Source organism: Lontra canadensis, unplaced genomic scaffold (assembly GCF_010015895.1).
Source record: "Lontra canadensis isolate GAN:19392208 unplaced genomic scaffold, GSC_riverotter_1.0 scaffold42, whole genome shotgun sequence".
Classification (NCBI taxonomy): Eukaryota; Metazoa; Chordata; class Mammalia; order Carnivora; family Mustelidae; genus Lontra; species Lontra canadensis.
Window position 1 is genome coordinate 2,048,770 of NW_022631036.1, and position 12,954 is coordinate 2,061,723.

At 41.9% G+C, this 12,954-nt stretch overlaps 1 protein-coding gene across 10 annotated transcripts in view; it reads left to right on the top strand.

Moving 5' to 3' along the window:
* The window catches only part of NIN (ninein), a 93,606-nt gene that overhangs the window by 55,951 nt on the left and 24,701 nt on the right, over positions 1-12,954 (top strand). For 9 of the 10 annotated variants that reach the window (XM_032871145.1, XM_032871146.1, XM_032871147.1 and 6 more), the window contains 8 exons: positions 476-586; positions 980-1,069; positions 3,120-3,258; positions 5,048-5,169; positions 6,464-6,966; positions 7,819-9,966; positions 11,255-11,380; positions 11,493-11,562. In XM_032871145.1, coding sequence (XP_032727036.1) covers positions 476-586; positions 980-1,069; positions 3,120-3,258; positions 5,048-5,169; positions 6,464-6,966; positions 7,819-9,966; positions 11,255-11,380; positions 11,493-11,562 — 3,309 coding nt within the window. The remainder of the gene's footprint in view (positions 1-475; positions 587-979; positions 1,070-3,119; positions 3,259-5,047; positions 5,170-6,463; positions 6,967-7,818; positions 9,967-11,254; positions 11,381-11,492; positions 11,563-12,954) is intronic. The other variant, XM_032871149.1, reaches the window with a different exon arrangement.

The window sequence follows — 12,954 nt, forward strand, 5'->3', positions numbered from 1 at the left end:
TCAAATTTTCAAATGGCCACATAAAATGAAACAGGTGAATTTAATCCTGAATTATTTTTATTTAATCCAGTATCTCCAAAACATTACTTTGACACATAATCAGGATACAAAAAGTATTATTAAGCCATTTTGCATTTTTGCACTAACTCCTCAAAGTCTGGTGAGTTTTTTACACACTTAGAGTGTATCTCATATAACCACATTTCAAGTGCTCACTATCCACACAGGACTGCTAGTCACTACCGTATTAGACAGCATCGTTCTGTAGGGTCCAAGAAAGAGGAGGTAGACTTTTGGGTTATAAGGTAAATATCAGTTTTTTTTATATTTACTTTTGTCCTCTATAATCTACTGAAACTTTCAAGATGGACAAATTCAATCTAGAGCACAAATTAATTTATGCATCCTCCCAAAAGATTCAACACTTTGCTTATTTTTAATTCTGTGCCCATTTAATTTCTCCAAATTTCTTCAGGAGAACAGTCGTCTAGAAAATGAGCTTCTGGAAAATGCAGAGAAGTTGGCAGAGTATGAGAATCTGACAAACAAACTCCAGCGAAATTTGGAAAACGTGCTAGCCGAAAAGGTAAATCCGTTTAAATTTGATCTCCTGACACGCAGCCCAAAGTGTAGTTTTACTCAAAAGTGCAGAAGCAACGCCCCCAAGGAAGTTTCTATTAGGGAAGTATTTTGATGGCTCAAGGAGGCCATCAGTTTGGCAGGGATATAATTTCAGAGCTTGGATATGAGGGAGAATACTGCCTAGCGCTGAGACGTGATCCCTGCCTTAGCTGAACACACCGCTCTAGTATTTTCTTCCCATCATGCAGTTGGTAATGTTCTGCTTAAATGTCACATTCCTTTCATACTCAAGAGACCATCCTCTGGGTGAACACCAGAATCTGGGGCTTTTGGTGGGTTAAAGGTCCAAGAGAGATTCTTGGGGAAAATGAAAACTATGCCCTTTCTCTGTTTCTAGTTTGGTGACCTTGATCCCAGCAGTGCCGAATTCTTTCTGCAAGAGGAGAGGCTGACCCAGATGAGAAACGAATATGAGCAGCAGTGCAGGGTGAGTGACTAAGGAGAACCCAACAGGTGCAGGAGGGCCGGGGTTCAAGGCCCACGTCACCATTTACTAGTGACCATAGGCAGGTCACTTAATAATCTGTGGATGCCTCAATTCCTCATTGGTAAGACGGGAAACATGAGGGTTTCCCGCACAGTAGCTTATTGTAAAGAGTCAATGGGTGAATATTTGTGAAGTGCTTAGAACAGAGCCTGGACCTAGGAAGCACTTAACCCAAACGTTAGCTGTATCCCCAAAATATTAGGAAATCATGCAAACTGCATTTAAGTCTGCTTTATCTAGGTCAGAAATTACTAGTGCTTAGAGGAGAATATCATTTCATTCCAAGTGGAGAAATACATGGTCATGTTGATAGGCTTATTCCAAAATGAGCCTTTCTTAATCAAACACCGCAGACCTAATCTGATGTAATTTGCTTTGTCCTGTGGTTTTGGGTTTTTTATTTCTGAATACATTCCTTATTTACAAAATGCAAATGAAGCAAAACCACTCAAGTCTTCAGCCAGTAAATCCTCATACATTCCTACCAGAAAAGACAAAACGTCCTTATAAATAATAGGAATCTTTGATTTTTTTTTTTTTTTTAAGTAACTCTCCCAAGTTTAGGCATTTGGGATTTTTTTTTTCCCTTAAATCACAAACACTTGTGGCTCTTAACAAGGGTAAATATAACAGTTCTAATAACTACTTTAGATGAAAATTGTACTCATGCAGAAACGAGGAAAATAATCACATCCTTATGAGGGCGCTCATGGCCTGCCTTCCCAGGAAATACATGTGCACATTTTGAGAAAAGAAATGAAACATTAGTGCCACTTTTACAATTAAGCTTTGACTCTGGGCTCTAATCAAGGAGAGGTATTTTCCTTATAGATCTTAAAAGTTATGATTTCTTTAGTAAAATCTGTCATCTCTATCTCCCCAGAGTCCCTAAATTCACACAGTGTTTCTTTTTTTTAATAGATTTATATACCGTTCACCCATATAATTCATCCATTTAAGGTGTACAGTTCAGTATCTTTTAGTATACTCACAGAATTATACAATCATTGTCATAATCAGTCAAGGTTAGAATATTTTCATCATCCCAAAAAGAAACTCCCACTCCACTTAGCTATAATCTCTCCCTAAGCTATAATCTCTCCCTAGGCAAATACTAATCTACTTTTTGTCTCTGTAGATTCTCCTGTTCTTTACATTTCATGTAAATGGAATAATAAAATACATGGTCGTTAGTTTCTGGCCTCCTTCACTTAACCGTAATGTTGTCATGGCCCATCCTTGTTGTAGCATGCATCAGCCCTCCCTTCCTTTTATTGCTGCGTTCTAGTCCCTTGTATGGTTACGCACATTTTATTTACCCATTCATTAGTTGATGAACATCGGGGTTAGTCTGTTATGAATAATGCCGCTGTGAATATCTGTATGTAAGTTTTTGTGTGGCTAGGTTTTCATTTCTCTTGGGTATCTAGCTAGGAGGGGAATTGCTGGGTTAGAAGATCACTGCATGTTTAACCTTTGGAGGAACTGCCAAACTTTTCCCAAGAGGGTTGCACCATTTTACATTCCCACCAATATGAGCGTTCCAGTTTCTGTACATCCTTGCCAACAGTTTTCTGGCTGTGGCTTTTGGAGTTGAGCTATCCCTTGGGGTTATGAAATGGTACCTTCCTGGGTGTTTTATTTGCATTTCCCTGATGACAAAGCCTTTGGGTATCTCTTCAAGTGCTTATCAGCATCCCTCTTTTGGAAAAAGATCTATCTGACATCCTTTGCTTAATTTTTAAATGGATTGTCTTTTTATTATTGAATCGTAGTAACTATTTTTGTAGGCTCATATATTATAGTTACAAGTCCCTTATCCCACATAATTTGCAAAAATTATTCTGCCACTCTGTGGGTGGTCTTCTTATGGTCATGATACCCTTCGAAACAAAAGGTTTTTTGTTTGGTGATGTCCAGTTTATTTTGTCTTTTGCTGCTTGTGCTTTTGCTGTCACATATAAGACTAGTGTTGGTTTTTAAACTCAAGGTATTACAAGACCAAGTGGATGAACTCCAGTCTGAGCTGGAAGAATTTCGTACACAAGGCAAAGTGTTGAGACTTCCCTTGAAGAACTCACTGTTGGAAGAACTTGATGCTAATGGGGGTTGCATTGAGCCTGACCAGGGTAAGCCATTCGACATCATCTTTTCAGAGGCTGGGCTTCAGTTTTTGCTTTTAGGGCCATGTTTTGTTGTAAAATTGCACAACTTTGGCAACCAATAAAAAACAAAAAAACCTGGCAGTACTATTTTCTTGAGCTATTTCACTTGTGGTCTATTTTTTCATTTGTCTTTAAAGTCTTTATGAAAATATTTCTATCTGATTTTTACATGTATCAACAAAAGAATGGAAAAATCAAACCACAAGGATATTTGTTTTATTTAAAAAAACAAAACAAAACAAAAAGAACTGACCACAAGTCTGAGAGTCTAAGGCCTTGGGAGCATTAGAATTCAGACACTGAGCTGTTGCAGAGTCCTCCCTTTCTTGAGTGCCTCAGCAGTATAGTTATGGTTTTGGAGAATAGGCCAAGCAGAAACCAGAATTTGGTTTTCTTATGCCGGCTGTGCTAAATACCAGCATTGCCTCTGTAAAACAACAAGTAAGTCAATGTTGGTTGACTGTGCCTGTGAGGAGGATTTTGAGTGGTGAGGTGGAAAGGCAGAGTCAGCCCTCCTACATTCATTATTAGCTCTTTTCCTCCTTCCTGTGCTGAGTTTGTATTTCAGAAAGGGCTCATAATAAATTCTTCTGTTATAGTCTTCCCCACTGCTACAGAAGTACAGGTTCTTAGAAGGTTTGTTTATTTCTCTTCTTATCTATTCATTCTAGAATAAATAAGGGGTTGGGGAGGGGACTGGGAGAGAGCGGGTGGTTCTGAGTATGTGATCAGTGGCCTTACTGTAGTGTGAGGATGGAACCAAGCTGATCATATGATGCATCTCAGAAGCTTTTCTGGGACTTTCTTCATAGTGTTGGGGGTTCTCCTCATAGGCGTGTGAAGCTGTGCCATCTTGGGGAGGCTTACACCCCAAGTATCACTTCTCACATGGGGGCTATGCCACCTGAAAAGAAACAGTATATGAAAAGAAACCCCAAGGCAAGACTGTCAGTCCCAGGTGCCAGACAGGCTCTTTCTCCTATCTGCCTATGGGCCCCCACACAAAAAGCCTTTTTGAATCCCCTTCCTTCAGAGACTTCCACATAGTATTAGACATCATCATTTTGTCTGTGTACTGCCTCAGCCTCCAATTTTCATTTCATATTTCAGTGTTGTTCTCAGTCATCATCATGGGCAGTTGTGGAAGTGAACCCATATGTATGAGTTGAGAATTTTTCTCCCAAACTGCCTATATCTAGGTCCCTAACTGGTGCCCCCTATTTATAAAATTTGAGCTGATAATTGAAAATGGGGTTCCACTTGCACCGTAGGGAACCAATACTGTAAAACTCGATCTTCTGTAACTGAGGGGTGGATTGGAGATCTTGACCCATGAAGGTAATGCCTCCAGGCACTTTCTACCACATTGTCCCTCTGCTAATTTGTCCCATAGTATTTGTTGGATGGGATAGAAGGTTGGTGTCACCGTATTACCTCTCTCCATGGCATTTTCATTTAGAAGGTCATCTTTAAACAATTTCCACCCCTACCCACCTACTTTACAAAAAGATGGATTCTGTTAAGGTCTGGCACAGAATCTATCCATGAAAGAATCTTACGGTACTGCCCATTCACCTTCATTTTTAATGCTTGAAAATAAGAAGCCTCTTGGGTTCTTACGGTTTCTTAGTAGATCTCATTAGTGGTAATTTAGGCTAAAAATTATCCCTTAAGCTGGACGTCCCTTCCTCAGATGCCAGTTGTGTTACTGAAAGAACCTGTCACAGGGTCAACAGATCCCATGTGTTTTCAGGGCTCAGTTCCGAAGAATGCAATCCATTGAACATGAGCATCGAGGCGGAGCTGGTCATTGAACAGATGAAAGAACAACATCACAGGGACTTGTGTCACTTGAGACTGGAGCTTGAAGATAAAGTAAGTCCTTCTTATCCTTGTACATTTCTTTGAGCTCTGACAAGTGTTGCATGAAAGACGTTCTTAATTCTTTTTACTCATAGAGCATCACTTTCTATACATTTCCTCTTGTGTCTGGTAGCTCAGGATGGTTTCATAAGCAGAGCCTGAGGACTTTTCTTCTAGGAGAGAGTTTCTCCAAAATGTATTATCTTCAGACCTAGCAAGCATGAAACTTGAAGGCCAATACATTATTTCCAGCTGGTTCCAAAACATCTTAATAAAACCAAAAAAACCCTTTGATATAGCTAGCATTAGGTACAAGTTCTGAATCTTGGCCTCCAAACCCCTCCACCATGTTGCTTCAACTTATATTTTTAGTCTTCTCTTTTACCTTCTTCTCTAGTCAAACCAGGAGTTCACTGTTCTCCATCAAACTGTCCTCTCTTGTTCATGCTATTACATGCTACATTATTTCTTTCCTACTCTTAAGAGTCTCCTTACTCTTCAGAGTTTGTATCAGATGCTACCTCTTGCATGAACCCATTCCCAAATACCCTTGACCAAATGTGGTTTCTTTTCCATCTTTGGATCTCCAGGTTACAATGTAGCTCTGTTTCCTAGACCTTTTATATTTTTCATTCTGCCTTGTGGTATGCTTTTTTGTACTTGTCAAAACCATGTCTAGGGTGGTTTCCCCTGGATGGCAGGACTACATCTTATCTCACTTTGGGTCCCCACAAGGCCCACAGAGTGCCTGTGATAGGTGTTAAGAAATGCTTGAATTTAATTAAGTATTTTAAGACCCTACATTTATAGCTGGATAGGATACCTGGGAAGACAGATGGTATCTATGGGAAAGTCTAGTCATTTTTTTTAGAGTTGTTCTGAAACTAATAAAATTCAGGGCACCTGGGTGGCTCAGTTGATAGGACATCAGACTCTTGATTTCAGCTCAGGTCATGATCCCAGGGTCATAGGATAGAGCCCCGCATCAGGCTCACTACTCGGTGCAGAGTCCGCTTGAGATTCTCTCCCTCTGCACCCCACCTTGCCCTGCTCATGTGCATGTGTGCACGCTTTCTCTCAAATAAATAAATAACATCTCTAATAAATAATAATAATAAGATTCAGTGAAGTTAAAAAGGAAAGCAAACTATGCCTGACTCAAATATATCTTATTTGACATGTTTTCAAGTCATTAAAATGGGAAAACTGAAGAATGTGTCATAGGCAAAAAGTGGCCACAGCCCCTGTCACCTTTCCATAGCCTTGAGTTGAATAACACTGTGGTGGTTTCGCTTTCTGACCTCAGGTGCACCATTATGAAAAGCAGCTAGATGAAACCAAGGTCGCCTATGAAAAGGAGCAAGAGAACATGAAGCAAAAGTATGAGAATGAAGTGCATGTCTTGGAAAAACAAATAAGTGACCTTAAAAGTGAACTAGCAGAACTTCAGGGTCAGGCGGTGGTGCTCAAGGAGTCACAAGATACAACTATCTGCAGACACGAGGACGAGAAAAAACAACTGCAAAGGAAATGGGAGGAGGAAAAGACTCACCTGCAGGAGAAGCTGAGGTTGGAACACGAGTTGGAACTCAAGGCTCACCTGGAGCAGGCAGAGGAAAGCTTTAACCGAGAGAGAGAACTCATTCAAAGTGGCGCCTGGACAGAAGAGAAGGTGAGAGGCTTGACTCAGGAACTAGAGCAGTTTCACCAGGAGCAGCTTAAAAGCCTGATGGAGAAGCACACTCTTGAGAAAGAGGAGTTGCGAAAAGAGCTCTTGGAGAAACACCAAAGGGAACTTCAAGAGGGAAGGTAAGAAAATAGGGGAAAATGGAGAAACCTGGGGCACTGTCCCTTGGGGGCACCAGAAGTTCCAGTCACATAGGGTGACTTTGACTAGGCTCTTTAGTTTCTCAGCCCATTTTGCCATTGTTTAGACATAAGCCTATCCTGGGATTATTGAACTGTTTTGTTTTTTTCAAAGACCATATTTCTTATATCAACAAGTATCCTTTCAGGTTCCAGATGAGAATAATTATTGTGTTTGAGAAACGCTATTTGTGAGCTAAATTCTGGGTAAAGTTCTGTTGCTGCCAAAAGTATGAAATGCTGCTTTGTGCTTCCCTTCCTCACGTGAAATCTCGGGTATATGTGAAGGATTTGATGCTTCATACTCTGATTCATTGGATTCATTGAGTGCTGCTTTATTAAACAAGAAGAAAAAAACAATGATTATGTTAATAGGTATGGTTTACAGGACTACTGTCCTCCAGTGTGTACTTAATTAAAATGAAGGAATTTTATATATTTCCCAAGTTACAGATTAGGTTAATATGCATTTGATCATTGATGTGAAGTATCAGTTTACGTTTTCCACACACAAATATACCCAGGAGTATGCCAAGGAAGTCCCATGTCTCAATTTTCCCCCTAAATGCAGACAGAGAGGTAGGTCTTATAAATTGATTATGGCTGCCCGTCTTAGCCCTCAGAAATGAGATCCTATCTCTGTAGAAATCATTACGTAGGAATAAGTGAAGACCGTTTTTAGAAAGCATTTAAATTTATTTGCCTGGCAGCTTCCTCTGTGCATGGGAAAATGTGTTTTGTTTGCTTCTGGAGTTGGTGGCAGTTTCAGTAATGCTGTATGTTGACTACATTTAGGGAAAAAATGGAGACTGAGTGTAATAGAAGAACCTGTCAGATAGAAGCCCAGTTTCAGGCTGATTGTCAGAAAGTCACTGAGAGATGTGAGAACGCTCTACGGAGCCTGGAGGGGCGCTACTGCCAACAGCTGAAGGAGCTCCTGGAGCAACAGCATGAGGAGAGATCCCAGTGGGAGTTCGAGAAGGACGAGCTCACCCAGGAGTGCGCAGAAGCCCAGGAGCAGCTGAAGGAGACTCTCCAAAGAGAGAAAGCAACCTCTCTGGTCCTCACCCAGGAGAGAGAGATGCTGGAGAAAACCTACAAAGAACATTTGAATAGTATGGTTGTTGAGAGGGAGCAGCTTCTCAAAGACCTGGAAGATCTAAGAAACGTGTCAGCGAGTCAGCAGAGCCTCCTGTCCGACCAGATCCTTGAGCTGAAGAGCAGTCGGGAAAGGGAGCTGAGGGACGGTGAGCTGGTCCCGGGCCGGGCGGGGGCCTCAGAGCCCCTGGCCAGCCAGCAGCTGGAGAAACTCGCCACGGAACGGGACCAGGAGCGGCAGGAGATGGCGTCCAAGCTTCAGGCCATGGAGAGTGTTCACAGAGTGTCCTGTGAGAAAGCAGACCGAGAGAGGGCGGAGATGAGCACCGAAATCTCCAGGCTTCAGAACAAAATTAAGGAAATGCAGCAGGTGGCCTGTCTTTCATCCAGGAGAGAGTCTGGCTGCCAGGCAGCAGGAGGGGAGGAGGCGGACGGAAGTGGAACCATGTCCCTGCTCCAGCAAGGAAAGCAGTTGTTGGAAGAGAATGGAGATGTCCTCTTAAGCCTGCAGAGAGCTCATGAGCGAGCGGTGAAGGAAAATGTGAAAATGGCCGCGGAAATTTCGAGGTTGCGACAGAAGCTGCAAACATTAGAGCCGGGGTCGGTAACGTCCTCTTGTTCAGAGGAGCCAGCGACTGGCTTATTTGGAAACTCTGTGGAACGAACAGAGCCCTTCTTGCTGCAAAACCAGATGAAAGAGGCGGAAGGTGTGAGCCCACGGTGCGTCCTCAGTGACCTCCCGGACGATGAGACCCGGGATCTGGGCAGTCCAGAGACGAGCTCTGCTCAGAGACAGGAGGTCACGATGCAGGAGTCTGAAGCATCGATGGGGAGCTTTTCCGAGCTGGAAAATAGCGAAGGGACCAGGACTGAGACGTGGGACCTGCAGAATCAGATTTGTCAGCTTAAAGAACAACTGATGATCCTACGTGCAGACTGCAGTCGAGCCTCCGAAAAGAAACAGGACCTGCTCTTTGATGTTAGCGTGCTGAAGAAGAAACTGAAGATGCTTGAGCGAATCCCCGAGGCTTCCGCCAAGTATAAGCTGTTGTATGAAGACGCCAGCAGGGAAAATGACTGCCTCCAGGAGGAGCTGCGAGTGACCGAGCTGCGCTACGGCGAAGCCCTAGAGAGCAACAAAGAACTCGCTTCGGAAGTGTTCAAACTGCAGGACGAGCTCCAGAAGGCGGCCGAGGTGATGGACGCGTTCCTTAGCCTGGAGAAGAGCTACGAGGAGGTCAAAAGGGAAAACCAGGAGCTGCATGTTCTGGTGTTAAGACTTCGGGGCAAGCTAGAGAAGCTGCAGGCTGGCACCGGGCTGCGGCGGGACCGCTTCTCCTCCCGGGAGGCCCCCTTTGCCGCCCTGGGAGCCCCGCCCGACGGGAAGGTACTTGAACTCCGTCAGACCCCGGAAGAGCGTGCAGCGAAGGTGACGGATGTGCACCACGTTATAGAGGAACATTATCAAGAAAACCAGTACCTCGAGCAGGAGAACACACAGCTCCTGGAAAGAGTACAGGCCCGTGAGATCTCCTGGCTGCGCAGAACCATCCGGACACATCGAGAAAGGCCCCGCGTCCAGAGCCCGGTGATACGGGAGGAGGAGGACGCCGCTCTCCTAGGCCTTCAAGACAGACACCTGCAGCGTCAGGCCACGCTAGCAGAGTTAGAACTGGAGAAGGAGAAGCTGCAGGAGCTGACCAGGAAGTTGAGGGAGCGAGTCACTGCTGTAGTTAGGCAGAAGGACGCACCTAGTCAAGGAGAAAACGAGGAAGAGCTGAAGGCCATGATGCACGACTTGCAAAGCACGTGCAGTGAGATGCAACAGAAAGTTGAACTTCTGAGGTAACGTATGTACCTTTTAAGCTCCCCGGACTCCCGAGAGCACCTCACCACATCTAACTCCCACTGCTTGCTCTGCCTAGAGAAACTAACCCGCTAGTCTTCAAGGAGAGAGCACTACTGTAAACTTCCTTCTGCTTCTGTGTCGTATTAACAAGTAGAATAACCCGGCCTAGGAGGCGCTCCCGTCCCCCGTAGGAGATGCGTGTCGTTCGTTTGCCGTGTCGGAGTGGAGAGTGTTTGCCGTTTAACCGTGTGCCTCATCAGTGTACGTCAAGTCTTTAACTCCTATCTAGCGTCTCATTTGGATTGATAGTGGTTCGGTTTGGGTTTTGGCTCAGTGTTATTTTCGTCATGTGGCGGAACGCGTTCCAGAAGAATGCCTTTTGTGTATTGTTAACTCATGCGGCAGGTCAGAACTCCGATCCTGTACTCAGAGAGGAAAAAGGTCATGCCTTGTGGCGTATAGTTTTTCACTGGTAGCAGTTGAAGTACACGCTGGTATTCTGCAAACGATGGAAATTTATCATAGAATGTAGAATTTTATCGAAGAGCTATCAGATTCTAATAAATGTGCTCCAAATAAAGACAGAAATAAGACTAATTTGAACCATTGCTCACTTGACTTTATATACTATGAGTGCAGTTGTCTTCTAACAAATTTGGTTTTTTAAAAAAAACTTGGAAAATATTACATGTTTCTGAAATATCTTGATATGAAACAAAGTAATTCTGGATGTAGTTTTTTCCTTTTCAGACCATTTTGAAGTTCTAAATATCAGAATATAATGAGCTGAAAAGAAATGACAAAGTAAACATGAGTGTACATATTTCATTGTGGTCTTTTGATTTATGTAGTGAATTTTCTTTCTCTAGGAAACCTGAGGTCTATAACTAAAGCTAATAAGCTTAAGTAATAGGCTTATTCCCATCCGGAGCAAGTAGGGCTTGAGACTGAGATAAATGAAGTTATTTGCTCAAAGCAGTATGCTTGCCACTGAGAAAGTTAGCAACCTTGGTGGGCAGAGTCTCAATTCCTATCTCTATGCTCAAATATTTTAGAGACACTTCCCTAATGTCTTTTCGTGAAATTCTTAACTTCCCAAAAGAAATGAATCAATATGTCATAGCTTGACTTCCATTACTAAGAGTCTACTAATTTAGACTTCTCTTTCTAACTGGCATGGAAAACTTGTTTTATTGGAAGTTACTAGAAAGCATTTTCCAAAGATGCCAGATGACTGCCTTGTTACAACTGTTTTGTTTTTTTTTTTTAATCTCTGTAATTCAGATATGAATCTGAGAAGCTTCAAGAAGAAAATTCTATTTTGAGAAATGAAATTACTACTTTGAATGAAGAAGATAGCAATTCTAACCTGAAATTAGGGAAATTAAATGGATCTCAGGAAGAAATGTGGTAAGACATATACTTAAATTTTCTTAAGGCATTTTTGCAAGGACTAAAACTGTTTTGCTTCCTTCAACTTTTAAAGGCTAACTCTTAGGTTATATTTTCACTGTCCCTTTAGGCAAAAAATAGAAACTGTAAAACAGGAAAAAGCTGCAGTTCAGAAGATAGTCGAAAGTTTAAAGAAACAGGTAAGGAGATACTTAGTATTTCCCAGTGTTTCTTGATTCTCTGAAATTTTCCTTATTTGTTATTTATAAACTTATATGCTACTAGAAGAGCATGTACCTAATGATAGTCAAGTTGTAAATCCAGAGTTCTAGAATGGAAACTCACCCCATGTTGACTCTAAACTAGGTTTCTATTTTTTGGTGAATTCATAATATATATACTACTTCCAGATTCTGAGTGCTTAATATAAGCTTTATAACCAGTGGGAATGGGGAGATGATACCTCTAAAACCATTTCTATGAAATACTAGCTCTATCCCTCACATTCTTTCATGTAATGTTAACACCTTCCTCTTTCATCACCATGATTGAAACCAGAAAGTTAAGGACACAATTTTCACAGATACAGAGTAATTGTTCATCAGTATATCTTTGCATAGAATTACAGTATATTCTGATAGCTTGTGCCATTTGGCACCCAATTTGTATAATCTCACAACAGGCAATTGTGCAGGGAAAGGCCATTTAAGGGTGTGTATGAAACAGCCAAAAGACAAGGACATCCTAAGAAAAGAGCATTTTCAGGACTTGAAACAGGGTCTTAACATCCAAAATATATTCTGTACTCTTACAAATAAATGGCAAAATCCAGTTGAAAGACAGATAATTGGGTGCGAAGAACTCAGTGTACTCATACATTTTGGGGAGAAGTATAAGTTGGTAGCACTGTGAGGAAGACACTTTGGGATCTCTCTCCAAACAGCGATGTGTATGCAGACCTCCTAACCCAGCGGCCCCACTTCTAAGGAAATTATCCTAAATACAAAATGGTATCATTTTTCAAAATATTATTGTTTCTACACAATTAAAAAAATAATAACTGTCCTATATGTCTGTCAATGTGGGAATGATAAATACGTTATAGAATGTCTTGACACATAGAATATGCTATTGCCACTAAGAAACAGAGCATGTGGTAGTTTCTAAATGCACTGACTTAGATAAAAGTCTGCAAGAGACTAAGTGGAAAAAAGCAGGTCGTCCAAACATCTGAAATGATTCCTATTTTTGTTTTAAAGAGGAGAAAAACCTCTATGTGCATTTGAGTTTTGTATATACACAGAAAGCAATCTGGAGGGAGACAGACCCAGCTGTGAACAGTGTGCTATCCCCCTGCAGTTAGACTGAACCGAAGGTCTCTCACTTCCTCATACACTTCCCAACTGATGGAATTTGTAATAACGAGTACTGTGTTCATCCTGTTAGTACGGGGATGGGGGTTGGAGTGTGTGTGTGTGTACGTATCTATGTAGAAAACCTTGTCTACAGAGGGGTAAGAACCAGTTAGTCTCTATATCTGTTTTTTAGTAGACATGGGGTAACTCGTTTTTAAAACTTATCTCAATTTTAAT